Consider the following 24,825-nt stretch of genomic DNA (forward strand, 5'->3'; position numbering starts at 1 on the left):
CGGGACTTCCCATTTAGGTTGTGTGCCTTGAGGGTGGAGTGATCTAAGCGAAGATGTCTTGAATGCAATGAAGCTCGATTACTCAAAGGTTTTGAAGACTAATGTCTGTAGGATTTGTGCCCTTCTTATAACAGGCTCCTCAGATTTCCTACAAGATAAAACCTGTAATTTAGATTTATACCTGTTATTATATCTTTAGGCTCTTAATAGTATTAAAGATGATTCCTGACTCTCCAGTGCTCTTTGATTTCTGGTGCTGTTGAGTCAAGTCATTTTAGTGTGATGGTTGATTGAGGAAGGGTGTGCCTTTCATTTTGGTTTTTGGGATTTTACTACTGGATGTGTTTTCAAGTCATAGCCATACATTTAATTTTTAAAAATCTTCAAGTAATATTTTAATGTTCTCAGCTTCCACATAGTTCTTCTTTCTTAGCTTGTATTTGGTTTATTGCTGTTTTTTTTCTCCTGTCATTAAATCTGCTGCTGGTTTTTAGGTGTTACATCAGCATATTGTAGGGCATAATAGGTAGCTGGTTTTATTTGCAATACGTTTAATTCTCAGCAGGCTTTTGAATTTGCCACTAGAGCAGACTGTTGCTAGGCTTTCTGCTCCTCTTAGGAGCAGCATTGGGGGCCTCCCAATTTGAGCAGTGCCAGGGTTGTGTCTGGCCTAGGTGCTTGACTGGGTTCCACTTTCATAGTTGCTCTAAGGGCCCTTACTCATCTGATTTCCCCACATATATACCATGATGAAGGAGGAAAAGGGACGGAGGGAGAGGATATCAGCTTGATTCCTGGCCCCATAATGTTCTGGGTTTCCCTTTGAGTGAGGCTTTGGAAGATGATCAAACGTGGATGCTTGCAAGCAGATAATTCTTTTCTGTGGGTATGGCCAGCAAAAAGACCCTGTATCCTTCAGGGTGAGGATATCTTGGTGGCTTGTGATTGTGCTCTCTGTAATGGGGGCCAGCTTTGGATATTATATTGTAAGTATACGCTACCTGCTCGAGGATGTGTCCTCAGCTCAGCTCTGAGCAGTCCTTGAGCCTGCAACAAAATGATTAAGGACAACTCCAGTTATTCGAGAGGTCTCTTCTCCTGAGATTTCCAGAAACACCAGTTCTGACAGCACTCGCTTCTGGTGAGATGTGTCCTTTCACGTGAAAAAAGGAAGAAACTATTTGTTGCAACTAACTTTCATGACAGTAATCTAATGACAAAAATATGAGTTTAGATGTTTCTGTTGATTGGACAGAGTACCTGAAACCGTACAGTGAAACCTTGAAATGGACAACCTGTTTTTCCTGATGCAGCTAGCTTTACAATCTTCCATTTATATTTGCAGTGCTGCAGCTCAACGTTAGGTACATATACCTGGAAATCTTGTCTTTTATTTTAGCATTATCATTCTCTCGCTCTCCCCCTTAGAACTGAGCGATACTAGTATGAAAGGTGTTCAGTATAATACAAATGGAAAATAGATTTTTGTAACTGTAAGACATGGTATGCTGCTATGTCGTGATGGGTCTAGTCTCATATTTGAATTGGATTATTTGGGGGAATAATCAAGAAACAAACAAAAAAACCTTCCACACCTGAGATGCCAATAGCTGTTTTGCCCTGGTTTCCTTAGCAGGCCTCACTGTAATTACTTCTGTTCAGACAGCTTATAGTGTAATTGCAGCTAGTTAAGTCCAATTTTAACTTCAGGGTTACTATTTGCAGTGTAATACTGCAATGAAAGGACAGGTATCATAGAAGCTGGTTATAACCAAAGTTAAAAAAAGGCCAAGGAACACTTGAAAGCAAAACAAAACAACTGTCCCACACACCAGCCTGAAACTTAAGCTTTTAGCAGTGATGTTTTAGGCTTGTCTTGGTTATACGGTTTATGCTTTTTTTGAATGTATGTTAGATCCGTGAAATTATGCCAAAGACTTTTGATGTGTAACTTGTGTAAAGAAATTTTGAATGGGTGTTGGCAGAAGATGACTTATGTTAGATCGAAAGGTAGAAGGTATGTGAATATTTGACTGAACCGGCTGATGCTCTGGAAGAGGGAATATATGTTAAACCAATCTAACTTCATTTTAAGGAATTGCAGTATTAAAGAGCTATGGTATCCTAAGTTATGGGCCGAACTTTGTAAAGCACTTTCTTGTATGGAAAGTGTTATTTTGGGGTGTAAGCTTTTTAAACTTGAAAAAGCCGCTTGATGGAAACAGGTAGGTGTGTACTAAAGTGGTATCACATCCTGTCCAAAGAAGCTGATTGCTACTTTTTGTTGTTTGTCTGCAGCTGCCTTGAAAAAAATAAGCTTTTAAAATTAGACTTATAGCATATATGCAATTAGTGGGTGTGACGCATAAGCAATTGTCTGCACCTGCTGTCAATAAAACAAACCAGGAAAGTCAAGAACAAGTTTTTTTAAAAAAAAAAAAAAAAGCTGTCAGAAATACCTGATTTCCTATCTTATAATTAGATATTGAAACCTGTATAAATAGCTTTTGTGTTTCACATTTTAATATTTAACTAGGCATTGCTTTTAAAGTCTTTCAGCACGTTCATCTTCAAGAGCTTTATTGCCTGGTTAAGCTTGAACATCTGATACTCATAGTTCTGCCCTACTGAAGTTTAAAGAAATCTGCGCTATGTTAAGAGGATGCGGTGTGAGGAAGAATACTAAATACGAGGAACAGAAGCAGCAGCGCAGGAAGCACTGCAGCAGTTCAGCCTAAAAATCATGCCGAATCGTAATCGCGGGATTCAGTGTTTTGGAGTAATCCCTGGAGGTTTTGCAATAGTAAGAATATTGCTGAAAGAGGTCTTCTGGCGCTTGCAAAGTTCAAAGCCGGCACTGTGTACCAGGGATCTGAGTGAAGGTCAGTGTAGGTAGTTCCTTGCAGGTTCCTATGGGTATTGTCCCCCACTTTAAACTGTCAGAACTATTTTTTTCACGGGAATGAAACATGGGAAAAAAAAGCATACTTGGAGACATATGTCTCCAGTTTTTGTGCTCAGTGCCAATGTTTTTGCATTTACACTTATGTGCAGTAAATGTCAGGTGGAAATGTGTTACTTCATCATGCCAATTTGATGGGTGTTTAATATTTTGCGAGTGGAATAGTTTCAGCAGGGAGTGCTCAGGTGTTTCACCACTCTGTAAGAAAATCAGCTGAGATGTTTCAGAATTTTGAAAATTCAAGAGTGTTACATCTCCAACCTATTCATCGCATTTAAAAATTGTGTGGGTTGGGCTTGTGCTTCTCTTGAGAAGGACAATTAGATTCTTTCAATGATGCATGTTTAAAATGACAGGCACTTTTCTGGTGCATTTGCTAAAAGTAAGTGTGATACTTTAAATATGAATACTTTTGTCTATAAGGGCTAAATGTTAAGATCTGCATGATAACAGATAGAAGGAAGGTACCAATTAATGCTTCATCTCTTTGATTCATCACAGCAGAAGCAGCTAGAGAGCTTTCATTAGGGTATATTACCTTGGTGTAATTTAGTTTGGAGTTTCATACAAACATTAAAATTGGGAGGAGGAAAATTGCTTGCAACTACCCTCAGTGACACTTGCAAAGATTCACGTCAGGAAATTTGTCCTCTTTTTCCTTTTCATGTAACTCTGAAATTGGGGCAACTTATGCTCATTCACACCCTGCAGCCCTCTGTCAGGGCGGTGTCCTGCGCTGGGGCTGAATTCTCCGCTCGGTTTATCAGCGGACCTTTGGAGGGAACCTGGTCAGTGTTTCCTCCGGTCTCCCCAAGTCCGCCCATCCACCCTGTAGTATTATTTCAGCTGTGTCATATTCTTAGGTAACACCTAAATACATTTTCAAAGCTGTCTTGGTGAGAAAGAACCTGTCTGTATGGCTTCTGCAGAAGAGGGAAGCCCAACATTGGTGCCTACTGGCCTGGTTTCCTAGCTAGAGTTGAGTCGGTTGTCCGGTTTGTCAAATAAATGAGCAGACACTGATTTTGTTTTAAAATGGGTACTACTCATAGGTACAGGGATGCTGCTAGCTAGTAGAGTGAACATACCAATTTTAACTGAAATGAAGGCAAGCTACTCTAAAATGCACATTAGCAGGAACTGTTCCTCACCAAGCTACTGTGTTAGTCTGTGCTGGTTTCATTCCTCTTTGTACACAGCACAATATCTTTAATTTATTGGTTAGCTTAGGCTGTTAAGGTTAGCACCAAGGTTAGCGAGATCGACCATTATCTGATTGCTCCTAATAACATGAACTTTCGGTTTCAAAACGTGGGAGTTGCTTACTCTTTCTGACAGTGGAAAAAAAAAGTCATGGAAATTTTTCCTGCGCCCAAATTTGTAGTATTTCTAATATTTGTCTGCAGTCAGATCTGGTTGGCTCAAATGAATGTTCTTCCCAGACTGGTGTGCAAAGCACTGCTACTTCTGTGTTTTCACTCTGTGTTGGCAACTGTTTAAAATTAATGGAAGCAATTGCTTTATGTTTCATTCTAGTTAGCTGGTGTTTAGGCAAGCGTGTGTTGCAGCAGGATTTCACTCTCTCAGATGGCTGTTCCTTATTTGGTTAATTTGCAGTCCCGTTTAAGCAGTTTAGGACTGCACTGACTTATTTTTAAAATTTTATATCATTTGGGAATGAGACCAATACCTTTGCAGAAATGTCAGTCAGCATAACTGCCCCTAACTCCACACCCTCAAGGTAACCCCCCTCCCATTTTCTCTCTAATGGCCTTAATTATGTTGTAATTAGTTTTTAAGCAAATGGAATGTTATCATCCCACATGTCGTCTCTGATTTTCTGTAACTTGAGTGTTTCTGAAGTGTAAGCTATATCTTCCTGAATGCTGAAGTGTTTAAAAAAGCACTACGAGGTTTTGTGGACCTATCAGATGTGGCCTTCTGTAGAAGTACTGCAGGTACTTCGATGAACATATCTCAAAATTAAATTATTAGATGTCATTGCAGCTTGCAACTGCTACTAGAACCCCCAGCCATAAAGACCTGTAAGCTTCCTTTCATGGAATTACGAGAAGATATATTGGTGCTTCCTTGACAGCTGTTCTATGTATTAATTGCATAACTATAAGATTATCTATGTAATATAATAATGTTTTGTGCCTGTGGATAAGCCTGGCTTTGATTGCAGTAGTATGCAAACTGCGATAAGGATCATCAGCAGGAGTTAGATATATCTGCATGTGCTTTGTTACCCTTTTAAGAAGTAGCTAGCTTGGGGGGGTGGAAACAAATGCTTCCATCCGAATTACTTCTGCTCACCTTTCTCTGCAGCGTGGCAAGAGATGAGCTCAGCAGCGACTGTTTCGGGCCAAAATCTCTGCTTCAATTACTGTGTGCGGGGGGGAAATTCTGGTGTAGATGTGTGTACTGCTTGGTCACTTGTTACTTCAAGGAGAATTCTACCACCTTCTAGCTCATAATTCCCTCCATGCCTTTTCTGAAATGGATGTTAAAGCTACGGGCCAGAAGCAGATGATGGGTTTTGAAAAGCTCAGTCTAGACTGTCTTGCTGTGCTTTCTTCCAGTGTACTTTGTCGGGAAGCTAATGCTGTTAACTGCTTGTGGCCATAGCTCTGTGTGAGTGTCGTGGTGGTTCCCCAGTCTTTGCTCTGCGTGGTTTTACACTCAACCTAGTGTAACCACGTTTGGTTTCTTAAATAGTGTTTAGTAGGATCTTTGGCATTAAATAAATACCCAGAAGTTAATTTTACATGTGGCTGAATAAGAGTTTGTGATATCTTCTCAGCTCCCAATACCAAAATGAACTGACGTCAAGCACTGAGCACAACCATCTTAATATTGTGAAAATAATTGTTAATGCTTCTATTAATGTTACACTGAGAAAAATGTTTTTCTAAGAGATACTTGAAATGGTTATTTTTATTTAAATAAAATAGAGTAATGCTGAGGTACAACATTGGCATTGGTTTACTGGACTGTTGCAGTCATTCTTTAGTGCTTCTTTTTAGTTGCAGAAGGTTTTATGAGCATTTGTCTTTCCTGAGTTTGACACCGCCTTGAGACCAAATACATGAAAATTATTTGTGTGTGAGCTAAGGAAATAAATGATTTCTTAATGTGCTTCCCTGAAGATAAGCCTGGATTCTTGGCAATACCTTATATTAAAAACAAACATAAAAACAACCAACCAAAAAAACCCGACCACCTATGAGGAAATCTCCATTTGTAAGACTACTAACCATGGTTGTCAAAATTCACATGTCATTGGGAATCCGAGATAGAGGCTTTTATGGCTATTTCAGTCTTATCTTCCTGCTCTCCTTTGATGTCCCACTCCCTCCTCCCCTGCCCCCGTAGTCGTGGTGGAGGTTCCGCTGCTGCACCTATTTGTCATATGGCCAGCCCCCCAAACTTATCTTTCTCATATGGCCAAATAACTTCATCCCTGTGCCAATTTACTTGAATAAAGAGTCTGGCAAATGAAGTTGAGCCTGGGGATACAGTATGAAAATCGGCAGTTGCTTCAATGAGCAATTACTCAGTGAAACAGTTATCAGCTAGAGGAAGAGGCGTCCAGGCTTTCATAACTAGGTAATTCTGCAGATGAAGGGTTTCATCTATGTAATAAAAGATTCACAATATAGAGCACCTTTGATTAAAAATGTGTGAGAAGTTTAAAATCTGTATCCATCTTCACCGAGGGACTATTTCTTATTACTGCTGATCCAAGGCATCAGCTCTTGCAGGATGCTGTGCATAGAAATGAGATTAACAAGCTTTTGTTCATTCCTTCAACCTGGTGTTCTCATTCGTGCTAGGTCTTAAGCCATGCTTGCTAAATTGTTAGTGCATGAAATTTATTTAGCTTTGTATTGGTCAGAGAAGATATATTTTCATCTGGAGCATTTTCAATAGGAATCTGGCCAAATGCATGTAACAGACTGTGTTTGAGTGTTTTTGTGTTGCACCATGAGCGTTTCCCTGCCTTCTGGTAGGTATTGCGTGTGATTCATAGAGCAGTAATATTTGCCTGCTTCTGTGAAATTGTGTGTATGTCTGAAAATGGGTCTGTATGAATTGGTACTGATCTTGCCCAGGGAAACTGAGAATCACGTCTTGCAGCATTTTTTAAGTGTAGAGTTTTAGAGGGGGGAGAAAAAAACCCACATACTAAAATCCTCCCAAATCCAAGCTTCCACGCAGTTTCAAGAATTTCTTCTTGTGAAATTGCTGTGTTTCATGACAGCGTTTTCCAGCCGCATTTGTCTGGCTGTAGAGAGTTACTTGGGATATTCAGTGGCACATCTTCTCCGTAGTTCCAAACATGGGATTGACGTTGCAAGTAAATATAGTTCAGCCGTTGATTGCACGTCTTGCACTCTAGCATCTTTGTGCTGTGACGTGCCTATTAGGATGTAGCAGGAGTGATCATCCTGTCCGTCAGAGCTGTGGGCCAGCCTGCCAGTCTTTTTTGTTTCCACGACCTCTTTTGGCAGGTACATAGGGGAGCTGTGAAATTCCCTCATTAAAAAGCTGCGTGTGTCATAACACTGATGTGACTAGAACAGAGCTAGTTACTTCCCTTGGGACTGCTCACTGCGGTTTTGAGCTCACTCTTTAAATTAAGAAGGTCATTTCTTTGCTTTCAGTGTCTTCAGCTTAACTGGTACCTTGTGGCTCCATCATATATACAGATACTTATTAAAAAAATACAGTGGTGTTGTGTAGCCATGGGAGACTTTTTGACTTCTAAGGTAGTGGTGGTGAAGTGTTCAGACCTGCTGACCTGTCAAATTTTTCTTTCCTTGTGGCCCTGTAATGTTTTACAAATTCCAGAGATGCACTTTGCAGAAATCACTAGTGCGGTGCTGTCTTAGAGCCACGTTAGAATAGCTGCTGTTGCATTGCTGTTACTTTGCTGGCCTGGGGATGGGTCGTGTCAGGGCTCCTCAAGTCAAAGGCAGAGTTATTCTGCCGTCTGCATTAAGAATGTTATGACCATAGATATCTACAGGATGGTCACATAGCCTTGATTTCATATGCTGGCAGAAATCCATATATTCTTCGCTATATGTGTGTGTGTGTGTATATATATATATAAAATTATTATTTTTTTGCTGCGTAAACGCTTGATATTGGGGTAGTTTTTTTAATGAGTCTCCTGTGTAGTACCTGATATTATGATACACTCAAGATGAGGGCTCTTTAATGTTGTAATAACACAAATTAGTAGGGATGTATCTTGCCTTGATCTCAAATTTGCATAAGCAATTTCTTAAATAGGGGATGAGGGTGGATCTGCTGTTACACTTCAAGATGTTCAATTTTTTTTTTTCCAAGTGCTTACATCGGCTGGAAATCTAGGGCATCCTTTCAAACACTTTGATTTTGGGGGTTATTAGATTTCAACTACTTAATGATGAAATACCTGAAGCCAAAGGAAAAAAAAAAAAAACCCTCAAGAGCACATGGGTATGGGTATATTACTTTTTTTTTTTTTAGATTCTCTTATTTATATGAATACATTTTATGTGAAGGGAGAAAGGACACTAAGTGTTGCTGAGATGACATTTTTCTTCCTTAAGAATTGAGCTGGAGACTGTTAGTTTGTAGTGTCTCTCCCATTGCAGACTTGAATATCTTTTTGACTGGTTGCGGGGGGGGGTAAGGTGGGGGAGATTTTTCTGATAAAATTTTGCTTTGTGATAGGTTCCTCTTTTTCTATTCGCTTGGGAACTCACTGAAAAGTTGGGATGCATCTGATCCACTGATGGTCTCTATGAACGGATAGGGTCAGATATCCACCACGCGATGCTGAAGTATTGGCTTTCTTTGCACGTAGAAGAAATACAGAAGCTTAGTTTTTCTTGCCCTTTGAGTCAAGAATATAAAACAAAAATTGTGGCAGATGACTTCAGAGGAGCAGAACTGTCAAGGACATCTCTTGTCTAGTAAATCCAGGCTGGTATGGCAATCAAAATTAGGCTATATAAGCCTGGAGAGAGAGGGGAGAAAAAAACGTTAAGTAGGAGAAGCTGAGGCTTTATATAAATGATTTTTCTCTGCTTGGATATTTGAGTGGGAAGGGTATTTGTCATGGTGTGCTTGCAGCAGCATTCAAGTGCAAGAGTAAAATGTTGAGCAATATGAAGGAGCTGATGAAAACTAAGGCATATACCAGGTAACGAGCATACTCAGCTTTAGGGGCAAGCAGCCGCTTTGATGGATTTAAATTTAATGTATGCTTGTTGACTGCAGTGCTGCTCTTCCGACATGACAGACCTTGGAAAAGTGGTGCAGTGTGTTAAGATTTAAATTTAATACTGGAAATAAAAATACAATATCATTGCACTGAATTTAAGGCGCAGCATTTTAGGGGAAGGCAAGGAACAGGTATGCAAGCTGGCTGCTTAATGTGGATTCATATAGGAGGAGAACTGCTGGATAACTTTATACTGTATTTGTTAAATATAGTACACCTCTCAGAGCTGCTTCCTCAAAAAGAAATCTTTTGATGTGTGAGTGACCTTGAAGTGTCTCTCAAATCTCATATCACTGCTCACATTTGTGATCTGCGTGTGTGTGTATATATATATATATATATATATATATATATATATATAAATATTACAGTCATGGGTATTTTTCCAGTTCTCTGCTTAAGCTTTTTAATTCGCCTTGTCTGTAACTTCTTTATGCCTCTGAGAACTGAGTGTGAAGATGCGGTGAGGTTTGAAAGGCATCCTATCAACGAGAGGGAATAATGGGATGGTTCTTAAATATGTTTTCAGTTCATGGTATTTTATAAAACGCTGTGTGAACTTTCAATGCTCAGAAAAGGAAATGGGAAATGGCAATTATGCAGAATTTTCACTCTTCAATCAAAAAAATATATATACTGCATTTCCATTGTTACTTAAAGCTTAATGTGTGTCCCTGGAGGGCTATGCATTAAGTAATCAGTTTTATTTAATACTTCATTATGAAGCAGACGCAAGTAATTGACAAAGTTATTCTATAAGAATAGAAATAATTATATGGCTAATAGAAATTCAGGTTCTGAGAGCTAAGGCTGGTTTCCTTTCAAAGGTTTATATATTTTTTGATCTTTTCCTTTTCAAGTTCACCATTAATATTAATTTATCTCCCACTTATCTTGGAAGCCAAAATGAAATCCAATTCTTGGCCAAGATAATGAAAAATCTGTAAATAGGTGCTCTCCTAATTCTGTACCATGAAAGGACAAAAATTGTGGCAATCTGTTAATTGCTCCCTGTTTGGTGCCCCATAGCCATTCATAATAGGATAGATATATTTAAAAAAAAAAAAGAAAAGAAAAGAAAAAAGAAGGAAAGAAAAGCTTTTTGGATGTCTTATTAATCATGAAATGCATTTAAACATTCTTACCTATTGCATATAGCTGAACTGTTGAGTAATCTTGATTTGAAACCAACTGTGTTGTCCGGGCTGGGGGAATGGTGGGTCTAAGCCAGTCTGGGGTTTCCCTAAAGGTTAGTAATTCTTATGTGCATGTTTGAGGGCCCTGTTAGCCTGTGTGCGCCGGCTTATTGCTTAAAGAGCTGCTTGGTGGAACTGAGAATTGCGCATTCCCCTGTCAAGGGTTTAAATGTATTGATTTTTGATAGCGTGACAAGCACTGGAATAAGCATAGTTGGGAAATTGGATTGAAACTAAACTGAAAATAATTCAAGTTTAAAAAAAAAAAAAAGCCCTCAAGTTTAATGTTAGTTAGTAGATCTGTTTTGTCTTAGTCTGGAAAATTCATATGGGAGCTGATTGAGGAGTGTGAGGCATGGAGGCCCGAGGGCCTTTGTGGCTTAGTGGCCAAGATAAGAGCGCTTTCACTTCCAGCTGAGGAGTATAAATCCAGCCCAAAGACTTGAGCAGGCCAAGTTCGCTAATCCTGGTTTAGGCTCAGTCCTCCCAGAAACCCGAAATGTGATTTGGTTGTTATCTGAAGGTTGTCATGAGAAACAGCATGGTGCCTGCAATGCCCTGAGCCCCAGAGGCGTGTAATCCCCGTTCTGCCCTTGGGTCGTGCTCCGAGTCACCGTTCGGAGAGCCTTGAGTTCAGCGCCAGTTCTTTGGTCCACACAAGCACTAAAAAGTCTCCATCTCCCTAAAATAAAAGGCTCAGGACTAGAATTTGGATCAAAGCTTGCTTCTGCTCTTTTTATCTCTCTCTCCAAAACAGGTCTTTAATTCACCCTGCTAGCAAGTGGTACAACGTTCTTCAATAGTTTAATACGTCTCTGCGGAGGTGCCACCATGTAGTTTTTTTGTCTAACATGTGTCTAGTATTTTCCCCTAACTGTGGTTTGTGAATATAGAAGTACCATTTTCATAACATTACATGTGTACTGTAAGAACTGGGCTTCTCTTGAGGAAAAGCTAAGGCCTGTAGGAAATCTGTTTTAGTTCTAACACCTGGTGTTGCTGTTGCATGCAACTGTACCACGTTAGCATTTTTTTGAGGTGCTTTCTCACCATTACCCAAAGCAGCGAAGACTGTCTTTAAATGTATGTATCAAAACCAAGTACGTGTAACATGGGAATTAACATTTGTAATGCAATTGGGTTTTTTTTTCCATTATTGATCTGAAAATATTTGGCTTAGCTTTTCTTTAATAATTCCTATGCTAGAGCTTAGGAGCTTACCTTATATTCACAGTATTTTATGCATGCATGGAAAAATCTTAAGAACGCTTCTCTTTTTCCCCAAGCGAAGCCTTTTTCTGTTTTGTGTTTTGTACCTTTTCTCTCCTGTAATGAGTTACTTTGTGTGACAGGTGGGAGATTCAAGAAAGAGATAGTAGTTGATGGACAAAGCTATCTGCTGCTGATTAGAGATGAAGGGGGCCCTCCAGAGGCACAGGTGAGCATTGCACATAGAGCTTTACCAGGCTAAAAACACCCTTTCCATTTTTTAACGTACCTGAACCTTCCTTTCAAGGAAACTTGCTGTGTTCTGTTCTTTCCTTGGTCCTGCTCTTCTTCCAGGTGGTAATGTTTCCCTCAGGTGAGAAATGTACTGTTTAGAAAACGCTTGTGGTTTCAATCACAATGTGAAACAAGTAGTAAAGATATAAGGTTGTCTTATAATGAGTGCCTAATTTCAGGGCCAGAAGATGCTTCCAGTGACAAGAAAATTGCATGATGCAGACTTACGATTTCTTTTGAGTCAGAAGGCTTAAGTCCTTAAGCAGAAGATAAATGCAGAGTGCCATACGTACTTGTTGCTTCCCCCTTTCCAAGCTGTGGCTCGGCACCGCTGCCTCCTTAGGTTGCTGAAGTGGTGTCTGGGTAGCATATAGTGCCACCCTGTCTCATCGGAGGCGGCTCCTCTACTGTACACAGGATTTGCCTTGGAGAAGACGCTTGTGCGGCCTTGGAGAAGACACCGGCAGCGTCCTTGACCTCCGCCATCCTCTTTGTTTGCCCTCGACCTTCTCTTACCTGGGCGTCAGTGAGGTCTCAAGTGTGTGCTCTGCCGCTGGTCTTGCCTCACGCGGCCACTTAGCGGTGGAGCGGCTTCCGAAAACCTGGCAGCGGGACCCGTGCCGCTGCCAAACAGCTGAGCGGGAGAGGTGCCAGCGGGAGCAGCTTGTGCTTCGGGGCTCCGCTCTTGCTCTTTAGCTGCAGGAGGCTTCGAGCGTGGGGGGAAGGCGGCGGGCCAAAGGAGAAGAGCGAAGAGGTAGAGGAAACGGAGACCCCGAGCGACATCCTGGAAGGAAGAAAAACCACAAACAAAAGCTTAGTGTCGCCGACACATCTGCAGTTGTGTGAGGCTTGAGCTTAAATGAACGGTACTGTTTTCGGCTGTGAATAATTTGGCTGAAGTACACAACGGTTTCCAGGCCTTAATGCTTATAGAATATTCATTTGGGGGGGGGAACCCAAAGACTAAGGATATATACATAAATCTAACTATTTTTGTACCTAAAGAATTAATTTTCTTATAAAGTTCGCTTGAACTTACCGCAGACACAAAATGTGTTGCCTTTGATGCGTTCTAGGTAAATTTGAGGTTTTTAATTACCTCCGATTACTGCTGCTGACTTTGTTCTTCCACAAATAATGAGCATGGAAAGGCTTAAGGGGTTTTCTCTTGGTGCTATTTCACTTTTCGGAAGGGATGTTTCACATGCAAGTTCCCTTCAGATTTGTTTGGTGCAATTTGCAATTCTGGGTATTTTAGAAAGATCTTTATTTTTGGTGTTAATTCCTGGAATAAAAAACTTACTCCTGCACTCAGGACCACTCATAACTGCATAATGAAAAGGGGACATTATCTGAAGAAAAACGTGCACCTGCCCCTGTTTTATGATCTAGAAACGGTTCCCTTTCCCGACAGCAAGGGAGGGGAAACAAACTCACCGGAAGACTCGCTTTCTGCATCGATCAGCTTTCTCATCTAATATAAGATTGTTCCAGGATGAAGATATGTAAAGAATTTGAAAATAGCTCGTTTCAAGGAACGAGGATGTAGTGAAATGCACTGGCCAACACCGTTTCACTCTTGTCCCATGCCGAGTTTGTGAATATCGATAATTTCTTTTGCACGCCAGGTTTGATGTTAGCTCTTGCTGTCATCTCTTACAAGTGCGATGTCCTCCTACTATAAAGCCCAACTGATGTAGCAACTAAGCTATACAGAGCTGCCACAAGCTATTTCTCGAAACTTAGAGCTTTCGTTTATAGCTTGGTTTTGTTTGGACTAATCTTGGGGGGGAAAAAAGTAGATCTAATCGCAGTTGTAAGACTGAAGATGGATTGTGTGCAAAACTGAGCAATCTTTTTTGCCTCAAGCTGTTCCCTGCACAATAAAACTTGAAGGATATTAGTGTGAAATAAGGCATCCTTGGTTTTCCAGGTTGTGCATGTTTTTCCAAAGTCCTTTAGTTTCTGTTGTGCCAGGTCTGGTATTTATGAAGCTTAAACTTATTTTAAAATAAGAAGAGAAACAAGAAATTGTTAGAAGCGTATTGTGGCTGGAGGGATTGCACTGAATAACCCCTCTCAGGGACTTTTTTATTTTATTTTTTTTAATGTTTAGTAGAAAGCTACTGCTACACACTGATGAAACATATTAACTTATTCTGAAGAGACTGTTAGCTTCAAGACAGATGCCTTAAAGCTCTCACTGCTGGAAGCAAGAATTTTTGGCGTAATTGAGCCAATTCTGGTCAATGTGAAAAATTTTAAGTTAAACCCAAGAGCAAGTCCTCGCTAATGATACTACCTCCAGTAATTTTGGTTAGATCTTCTGGTTTTAATAGTTCCAATTTAATAGCATGGTAGTTGAGCTTATTTTGCCGGGAACTATTTTGTGTAACCGCAGTTCTGTCCTTACCTACGAGGTGTCTGCTCTCCTGACTCTCTTGAAAACCTCCAAGCATGTTTTGCTACTTTTACACTGTAACCGTAAGAAAAGCTGTAACTATGGAAAGATAAATTTGCCGTTATGTTAAATGTGTTTAAATTATCTTCACTTGTGAGCTAGAACTCTTTCACTTGCATGGTTACTAAAACCGTACCTTGCCTCGGCCTGCTGGTGTGCAGTGCGTTACTGATGCCAAGGGAGAATAGTTTACTTGCACACCGAAGGCTGAACAAGGCATTCAGCACGGCGCATCCAGTTAAGGTGTTTGTAAAGTGAGTAAGTGGAAATTTGAAATTAACATTTTTGGACATTGATCAAGTTGTAAGAATTTTATTAGTCATGCTTGTAAAAACCACAACCATAATATTTGGCCTGGCATTAACAGAAGCATCAGTGAGCATGCATGTGAAGCACCACGTGGGGAAATAACACAGCAAATGAGGCACTCCTATGCCTAGAGATAAGTATTTCTTAGTTCTAGCTTATGAATACAGAAATCTGACACTCTGGTACTTTCTGTGGATCAAAATCAATTTGCACTGATAGTAGTTGGGCTTATTACATCAAGAAGAAAGAGTTGAGTGCAGGAAAACCCGTTGTGTATCCCATATCCTACCTGGTCTAATGATGAACGTTAATTCATCGTTTTATGAACAATACACCACAACTTTTTAAGCCCTTGGTTATTATCACTAATAAAGTTTCTATAATGTGTATTTCTGTTTTCCATCAATGTAAGATAAGATTGTTTCTTTTTTTTTCTTTCTTCAGTGTCTTTTTTTCACTGTATGCTTCTTCTGTTTCTTTTTTTTCTCCTGCAGTTTGCCATGTGGGTGGATGCTGTTATATTTGTCTTCAGCTTGGAAGATGAAATTAGCTTCCAGACTGTTTACCACTACTACAGCCGTATGGCTAACTATCGTAACACTAGTGAAATCCCAATGGTACTAGTGGGAACCCAGGGTAAGTGCAGTCCTGATTATAATGTTCCCTACGGGTGTACTTCCGTGGCGGTACGGGGTTGGCAGTGCCACGCTCCTGTCCTTTCCCCTCTCTTGCATCAGTACTGACGCTCATCTGACCGTGACAGCTTGTGGATAAACTGGCAGGTAATCAACAAAGTTAGTTTTCTGCCGTTTCAGCTTCCTCAGTGGGCTTAAAACAGGGCCCTGGAGTTGCGAGTACTGCTTTAAAATGGAAGAGAAATGCCCACGGGATATACCCTTGGGGTGCCGAGCGAGGATACGACGTTGGCAGTGCTGATTTAGACTGCTTTAGTTCTTGCATCAGGTGGAAATGCAACCCAAAATGAAACCCCCCAATTCTCTTTGCTTCCAAAACCTATTCTGAAGCAGCAGCTAGTGTTGGCTCTTACATGGCGAAAGGCGGCAAGGGGAAGTCGCCAGTCATGTTTCCGTTTCTTCCGCATCGGGGCCGTGTTCTGCGTCTGCCCTGCCTTGTTCTGGCACAGCACCACACTAACGTTTCAGTACGTTTCTGTGCTGCAGCTGGTTTGCTGCTCGGCCAGAAGGGAGTCGGGACAGAAGAGTTCAGGCTTCTCCGCACTAATCGTGTGCGCATCCTATGGTGATTTGCCTAAATTTGAGGCGTTCCTGCATAGAAGCAGCTTGGGGGTGTCCATACCATACTTTATGGAGTTTTGGAAATAGTACAGACATTTTTGTGAGTTTTTTTTCACAGGGGCATGCTGCTCTCTGAGTATATTGCAGGGCTACTGCTCTACGGTAGAGGGAGAAGACAAATGTCCCAAACGAGACTCCTGCAGGTTTGATCGCGGGCATCTCTCTTTTTTTAGCGTATGCCACCGGTTTTAGTGCTGATGAAGCTTTTCCCTGCTTTTTCAGCTTGCTTTTTTTGCCAGCCTATGGACAGCGAGGGGAAGCGTGGGCAACATGGGGAGAAGCGCAGCAGCAGGGCCTGGGGCGGAAACAGATGATAAAAAGTGAAAAGGGAAGTGGGGAGCAAAAACTCCTAGGATAGCAGAAACTGCAGCCAAAAGCAGAAATGAGCTGCTTTCAGGGGCTGCACTGTCAACTTAAAACTGCACTTGAAAGGTGAGAGGGGGAAACACCTCCCTGAGGTGTTTTTGTTTCTGCATTTATTTCATTTTGGGTTATGGTTTTCCATTTATTGCTAGAAATGAGCTTGGTTTTCAAAGTTCATTTTCTGCTGCAGCGCTGATGCAAAGAGAATTTTTTTAAACGTGCCTAAGAGTGGAAATATTTCCCGTTTTGGGGAGTTACCATCAGAAGAAAATGCAGCTTTTAGCTTTTTGATTATATTGGCTGTCAAACTGCATGATGTTTGACCACGAAATTTACTTGTTTGGTATTTAACTTTTTAGTTTTAAGTGGCGTTTTTTGAAATGATCTGTGAAACAAAATCTCCCAAAACATCAGCGCTCTCCTTACCACCTCTAGGCGCGTGCTTTCCACAACGTGTTGTGGGAAATGAAGCGGGGGGCAATGTCCTTCCAGCAATGTCCTTCCAGGGACCTGCGGTCCAGGCTGCGGTCCTGAATTTGCTGGGGAAGCCCAACTTTTTGAAGGTGGTGCTGGTGCTTTGCTATTTATTTCTGGTTAAATGTCTTCAGCGCCCTCTGCTGCTATTAAAAAATAAAAAAATAAATAAGTAATCCAGCTTTCTAAATAACCCTTCTGTTCTTATTAGCTGGATCACATGGGAATGTAGCAATAACGTCAGCTGATAGGTGGTCATGTCAGCGTTCAGAAATCTCAAATCTAGCATTGCGTTAGTCATTGACTTGATGTTCGCATCCAAGAGAGGCGTTTTCTTTGCGGAGAACCATTGCTTTGCTCCCAGGGAAACCAAAAGGTCCTTAGGAAATGTTCCTAAGCAGCCTGAAATGCTGGTGGTCATTGCCTGCCATGGTGGCTTGGTTGGAGCTGTTGAGCTTGGCTGCGTGGCCTGTCCTCCTGTCTCTCCCCAGAACTTTCCTGCCGATGCTCATTAATTACCACCATACTGGAAAAAAAAAATTGCTGCTTAAGATTTGTTTGTAATATTATCACTTTATAAATAGTTGCTATAGCCGATGTGGAGTTCTTGGCTGTGATGGCATGTGGTGGGAATGAAACTCATCTCTCGTATTTTGAGAGACGTTTCTTCAAACTGAGGGAGCTGAGCAGGGTAATGGTGGGAAGAGGTGGATAACACGAACTGCTGTCAGCTGTTGGGAATTGTAGCTATAAACGAACAGGCTTGTTTTTTCTAGTTTAAAATACTTTTTCAGCTCCTACAGATGAGCTCTAGAAACTGCAGTTAAAGGCATGCCTGAAAAGTAGCACTTGCAGAGAAGTATCAAGTATTTTGTTGTTTAGAAAAAGGCTATTTTTAATTGGCTTTGTAGTACGTGTGCCTGATGTTTGATCTCAGTGCCTTCAGACCATGGCTCCAGAGCCATTAGAAGACGTTTACAGCGAGTTTCCTGGATCCAGCCTTGGCTGTGACTTGGCAGTGAGCTCGGCAGTGCAACCTGTGAATTGGGCACATCTGAGCAACCTCAGCTTCCTTAAATACCCAGGTTCCTTCGTACCCAGTCCAACTGGGTAGCGTGCGCTTAAGCTGATGTGCAGTGCCTGCTGTGTGTGTATTGAGGGTTCGGGTTTAGCAAAGCTTAGTTCTTCGGCTCCAGCTCTGCCAAGCTACAAGGTGGTTGGCGCTGATGGCTAGTAAAATGCAGGGAAAGCTACCCTAAAAACTGAGAAGCAGTTTTACTTCAAGGCTTCTGTTCTTTCATATGATTATGTATGTTTTGCAGCTGGTGACCTAAATATATTTTTAAGGTAACCTAAAAACGTTTTGTTTTTCACCAGTTTTTTTTAGACTCAATTAATGTACTGGTGGTTTTAATAACAAAGTGTAAAATTGGATGGGTGCTCACCGTTTCCCCTGGTGTTTTTTCTAAAAATTATAAAATTTCATGGATTGTACTTAAATTCACTGTTTGGGTATTCGTAACTCTAAGATGTTGTTTTTTTAAATTATATTTGACAATGTATTTTTCTGTTGTTGCTGCAGATGCTATAAGTTCCAGTAATCCACGTGTCATAGATGATGCCAGAGCGAGGAAGTTATCCAATGATCTCAAGAGATGCACTTACTACGAAACCTGTGCTACTTATGGACTCAACGTGGAGAGAGTCTTCCAAGATGGTAAAGATGACTGCTGTTTTCATCTTGCATATCACAAAGTACTGTTGTTGCTGTTGCTTTATTTTAAATAACAGTATCAGTCTGATCGCTCAGGTCGTTGCTGCTTTTGCGTTCGTTAATGTTTAGTTAAAGAAGAAAATGCTATTTTTTAAGCGTTGCCTCTTGGAAGAGCTGGAGATGCTGCGCTGGACTCGGTCTTTGCTGTGCGAAGCTGGTCTTTGGGCACCCTCTGGTGGAAAAGAGCAGCCGCGTGCGTTGGGTTTTGCAGCCGTCCGCTCTAGCCGTGGCTGTGCCTCTTCTGAACCTGTCAACTCTGCAGCAGCAGTTCTGCATGTTAAAAACCTTCTTAATTATGTTGAACTGTCCCTCAAAACTCCTTAGTTTTCATTGCCAGCTTTTCTTTCCCAAGACCTCTGCTGCTTGCGGTTATGCAAGGTAGTATCGTATCAATATGCATCTGAGATGTGTATGAAGGACTGGTTTAAAAAAGAAAATCAAACCATTCTAACTTTTAAGTGGAAAACGCTGAGGCAAACTGCACTGCACTGGATTTAATTCCAAATATGAGTGTTGCTTCCCATCCCGTTGGTAGGATTTCAGATAAAACTGTTTTAACACCGTGCCTTATAATTTGCTCATTGCTTTCTCGTGAGCTAGTTACGTGTGGAGATCAGAGCTGTCACTTGCTACTTTTTCTATGCGATGAGTTTCAAAGAAGAACTGTTCCGGGTTTTTTGTCAGCACGTTTATTTTGATTATTAGTTATAGCTAGATTATTTTCAACATATATTCCGAGTGTTAGCGATGGTAGATCTTTGTACAGTCCATCCTTTTTTTTTTTTTTTCTTAAGGAGCTTTTAAGAGAGAAGCTGTAAAAAAGGAACTGTGGAAAAACTCATAAGCCTCCAGTGAGCTTATTTGTGTCTCTGCTCACTGTCGATAGTAAGTAGAAGGAGCTGAGAACCATCAAGCGTTTAAGTAGTAGCGAGGTTTTGTTTTACCCACATGGCAGTCAACCAACTCCTTATTATTTACTAATAGGATTAGGAACGCTGCTGTATCAATGTTTTATAGTTTTCAGGCGTGTCTGGGATCAAATCCAAATGCTAATAACTTTGGCTGTTTATTTTGGTGAGAAGCAAGGTACCTTCCTAGCCCCGTTAAACGAGGGGGTGCAAATGAGCGGTACAAGTAGTTAATAGGGAGTAACTGATGGCAGGGCTTTGGTCCGTGCAGCCCCAGCGGTTCAGCTTGAAGCTCGCCAGTTTTTAGTGGCTCCATCAGAGGGATTGTATAGCTTAATAAAATTGAGGACCTTTGAAAGAGGAGGGGTAGGAAGGCGGAGGTTTGAAGAAAAAGCCCATAGCTGGGCTGTGGCTGCAGCACCTTTGCTTTAACGGCCACGAATGCTTTGAAAGCCTTTTTGCCTAATGAGAATAACTTTGCTTTTTCACCTTTTGGACAAAGAACGGATTGAATCCTCCTTGGAGTTGTGTTTAATAGCAAATAAAAGCGAGCATCCTGAAATGCAAGCTACTTTTACACCCCCACACCTGATTTTGTTCTAACTTCTATATGCTTTGGTAGGCATAAATATAAAATATGCACGGCCACATGCACCTGATGTAAATGAGTACAGCTGCCCACCGTGACTTGCGACGTGAAACCACTGGTGCAGCGGTCATAGAGCAATTTAGCGCCTTGCAATTCTGGCAGTGTGTGGCCAGCTTGTTTTGTGTTAAATTGGAGTGCTTTTCCTCGTGTTACACTTAAGGAACCAGGCTGCCTCTTCAACAAGGTAGGGGTTTTTTTTCTTTCTCATTTGACCCCTTGCACATTGTTTGTTTGTTGGTTTGTTTATTTTTTAAGTAGGGCTGCAAGTGAATTTTCCGATGCGGCTCTTGAGTGCCAGGTGCCTGTTCAACCCTGCCTGTTTGCTCGAAAGCACTGGTTAATAACTCTCTCTCTCTTCAGATACTCTAGAGCAAATGCAATCAGTTATCTCATATCAAAAGCAACCTAATCTGACTGTAAAGGCCACTTCTCGATGTAAATATTGTCAAGAAAAAGAAAAGGGGCTGAGGGGACGGGGGACAGGTTAAGCAGAATTCTTCACCGGGTAAGAGATGCTCTTAACCGTTTCTTACCCGTTACATTATTTTGGCGAAACCCTGAGTCAGTGCTAGCAGCCTTCTTAAAATAACTGCATTTTTCATGAGCGTGGTATAACAGTACAGACCAGTTATAGCATTTAAAATGTTCATAGCAAGTGAATGGGTAAGAGTTTTATTTTGTTTGTAGCGGAAGGGAGAAAACTCATCCTTTTAAAAAACTTTGATCATCTCTGCCAGCGCATAGTCTCCCAGAAACGTAGCTGTGTGCAAGACCTGGAGCTACTGTACTTAAGACCATTTGGGGGCTATTGAAATTACTTCCAGCCTTTGCTTGCAGCTGGATGAGTATCCATTCTTGGCTTTAGGTATAGGATTTAAACACTTTATGTTAGAGGGTAGGTTAAAGTCAATATTTAAATATTCCCAAGTGTTTGCGCTGATATTTCTGTTTGAGTATTTCAGTATGCTGTCCAAGCACCCCTACTCTTGCTGGCTTGTCTCGTTGCAGAACTGTTCACTACTTCTAGATTTTTGGAGAGATCTTGATTGCTATAGGTGTTTTTTGAAAATGTGGATATTGTAGTGGATGCAATGGGGAGGGAGTTGGTTTTGTTTTGGTCATTTTTGCAGCCAGCTAGTCCTATTTTAATCAAGTGAAATGCTATGCAGTGATTTGCCTCAGCAGTGAGAGAGATGTATATAAAAATATACATTATATAGATCTCTATGTACACACATATACATATATATATATACATATAGTTTGTGGGCCAATTACCCTCTCTCCCCCTCCCCTGATAATTTTCCTTTTTCAGAAAGTTTAAGTTGCCAAGTGGTGCTTAATCTGTAACTGTCTATAAACTTATGCTGTCCAAAACACCATCTGTTGCCGGTCTTAGTTATAGTAGACTTTTCTTTAACCAACCAATTAGTGATTTATAGAGAAAACAGTCTGCTTTACAAGCTTGCTGGCCTTTTTTTTTTTTTTAACTTCTTGCTCTCAGTTTTCTATCTTTATATGATATAGACCTGCCTTTCTGATGAAGAAAGTGGAAATTTCCGTGAAGGTTGTTTTATTGTCTGCTACACTGGACACAGAGTGGAAATTTGATTTCTTAGCTTTTCTTCTTTCCCCTGCAAGCACCCACTGAGCTCTCTTAGTGATTTTTTTTTTGTCATGACTTTTGTCTGTGATGCCGTATTTGCTCTTTTCCCCACAATTAAGGTCAGCAATAATTTAACTGAATGATTAATTTTATGAAAATGATACTTCATTATTTAATAGTATGCAAATACATTGCTTACAATGCTTCAATAGAGTTAATGATGAATTCACTCTTGTTTGTAACAGAATATGTTCATGCTTTGTAATGTGGACACTTTTATAATATTTCATTTTTGTCTAGAGACATTTTTTATAAAAACTCATGCATAGTTAACATGCTATTATGTGTTTCTAAGTAATTGTACTTTAATCTTTTTTGAAGCCAAAAACCGTGATTTGTAAACAGCAGTTGTCAGGACAATTCTTAGTCTTTTGAAATGATGATACAATGATAAAACGATATCATGATGAATCGCTTGTGTTGCTAGGCAGTAAGAATGATTTACAATTTAAACTCTTGATAGCACTCTTAATTTCTTAAGCACAGTAAGCATTCAGACACGCTGCGATGCCGTGGTCAGTTGTTTCTTTTAAAAGCTTTTGATAGTTGAAACGGGGGGTTGTTGGATAGGGGAATTGCGAAAGTTTTAAGCATAAATAGTTCTTACTAATACATGGCCTTGCTTGAGGTTTCCTCATTAAGAATGAGGGTTTTCTTCCCCCTGCTTATCACAATAGATTTTATCAATGACATTGGAAATGATTATTTTAATATTTCTTGTCAGCACAATATTGTAATGACTGTGTGCTGCCCCGGGATGCCTTCCTAATGATTTTAGCCCTCTTGAATTAGCGTGATGTACCATTAATGCATAAGGATTGCTTTTATTTTTGTTCATGATGTATTCATAATTACCCGCCTTTCCTGGCTTTATGTTCAAATTTTCTCTGACCCACTTAACTCTGCGCTATGCAACTCTTACGTTGCAATATAAAAGCAAATGGTCAAATATCTGGAGAAGCAACTTTTACTGTCAGTGTAGCTTGCATCACTGGCTATGAAAGGCACGGTTTTGAGTCTATCGTTTTGGCTCAATGTTGAGTCTATTGCTGTAGTTTAGCAGCAATTTTAATTTTGGTAGTAGGCTTGTTAGCAATGGAAGGGCAATATAGTTCACACAGAACAGTTGAGGTTGGAAGGGACCTCTGGAGATCATCTAGTCCAACCCTCCTGCTCAAGCAGGGTCACCTAGAGCACGTTGCCCAGGATCGCGTCCAGGCAGGTTTTGAATATCTCCAGAGGAGGAGACTCCACAACCTCTCTGGGCAACCTGTTACGTCTTTCTACGTGAAGTTTCAGTGTGGACATCCTGCATACTGCTGCAGCTTACTGCTGTAGCAGTGCTTGTGGAGAGCCAAATGCTGCAAACCTACTAGTTTATAGTCATCTTAGTGCTGTAACTTTCCAGAGCCTTTATTTTGGCAGAGGGCTTTCCTAAGCTGATTGTCAGGGCTAACAGTCTGACCTGCTTACATAGGTAGCAACCATACGTAAAACTGTTTGGCTTTTACTTTTGTATATATGTATGCTACCGGTGAACCTTGATGGGAGCAGTTTTTTGCAATTTCAAAGCTTAGAGCCTCACTGTTAAGGTATCGTTAGATCAGAGCTGATCCTATAAATGAGTTACCACTTGATGGAAGCCTTTGGATGCGACTTAGCTGTCTCAGATACTGTGGATGGCACCACAGCTGTCAGCTCTTACTGATGAAAAATGAACCGCTTAGGGTTGGGTTTTTTAGGGCTTTGGCCCATGCCCTAACCAAAGGAGAAGACAAGAACTCCAAACAGCATAGCCTATTATGTTGTGTTATGTGTGAGGATGCTGTGACGCAAGAACTTTCATTTAAAAATTCTCAAAATAGCAATAAATCTGTAAATATAGAAGTAGGACTTTCAGGTGCGTTGTGCCAGATCTAGTCTGCTGCATCAGGAGTGTAAGCCGTTGCTGCATCACCGTTTGGACTTTGAGCTCCAGTTCTGCGCTCTTGCAGTTGCTTCTGCATGTTATACTGCAAACTAAACTAATATTTTATAATGGAGTGTGTCTATTGTACAGAAGCGTGTATCAGAAATCAATTTGATTCCCAAATCTTACTCAGCGTTGTGTTGACCAACTCTGTTTCAAAGGGGTACCTTGAAGTTTAAGTTCTCCATTAAAGCATGCAAGATGACAAATTAATTCTTGTATGTCTAGATTGCAGGGAAAGGCTGTCACTTGCTATCAGTATTATCAAGTCAGTTTTTATAGATGCATTTTCATTACGAAATGTTAATCAGTCTAATGGAAAGAAAATAAAGTCTTAGCCCTATTACGCTGACAGATTTTTAGGAAGAGGCAATATTCACTGTTACACTAGATATGGCCCTAAGGCAGCTTCGGTTTGGAAGACAGAGGCTGGCGCAACGTGGACCCGAAGTGCTCTGCAGAGCTGGGGAGCAGGTCCTCTGGCTTCTGTAATTACTTTGATTTCCGTAACGTACAGCTGTGACCTTTCGGGAGAGCGCTTGTGGCTACGGCACAGCATCCAAAGTGACATGCAGCTCTGATTACTCATTAGTTAGACTAGTCAAAGATGGACTGTATCAGCCTGTTAAAATTGTGATTTTTATTTTTTTATTTTTGCCCCAGTGCTACAATAATACCAGGAAACAAATCTTTTTGGCTTGTTTTGGTCCAGCTATTTCCCTTTTTTTTTTTTTTAGGAGAAACAAAAGGGACAATATTTTTTGTCATTAATACTACCGCTTAGCCTGGAGCAGCAAAAACCTCAGACCTCATTCGTTTTAGGAACCCACTGGCATATAAATGAACGTAAAATTAACACTTTAATGTAACGTTTCTATGTAAATAAAACATGGCGAAAAAGAGCTGCCATGGGTTTTGCCCATGTGCCCTATTTGAGATTAATGTCTGGCGCTAGGTTTAAACATTTATAAGAGCGGATGTGCTCAGTATTT

General features: G+C 40.7%; 1 protein-coding gene across 3 annotated transcripts in view; it reads left to right on the forward strand.

Annotated features, from left to right (window-relative positions):
- AGAP1 (ArfGAP with GTPase domain, ankyrin repeat and PH domain 1) overlaps positions 1–24,825 on the forward strand; it is a 386,032-nt gene that overhangs the window by 140,713 nt on the left and 220,494 nt on the right. For all 3 annotated transcript variants that reach the window (XM_067298700.1, XM_067298699.1, XM_067298698.1), the window contains 3 exons: positions 11,794–11,879; positions 15,209–15,350; positions 18,450–18,584. In XM_067298700.1, coding sequence (XP_067154801.1) covers positions 11,794–11,879; positions 15,209–15,350; positions 18,450–18,584 — 363 coding nt within the window. The remainder of the gene's footprint in view (positions 1–11,793; positions 11,880–15,208; positions 15,351–18,449; positions 18,585–24,825) is intronic.

Source organism: Apteryx mantelli, chromosome 6 (assembly GCF_036417845.1).
Source record: "Apteryx mantelli isolate bAptMan1 chromosome 6, bAptMan1.hap1, whole genome shotgun sequence".
In the NCBI taxonomy this organism is placed as follows: Eukaryota; Metazoa; Chordata; class Aves; order Apterygiformes; family Apterygidae; genus Apteryx; species Apteryx mantelli.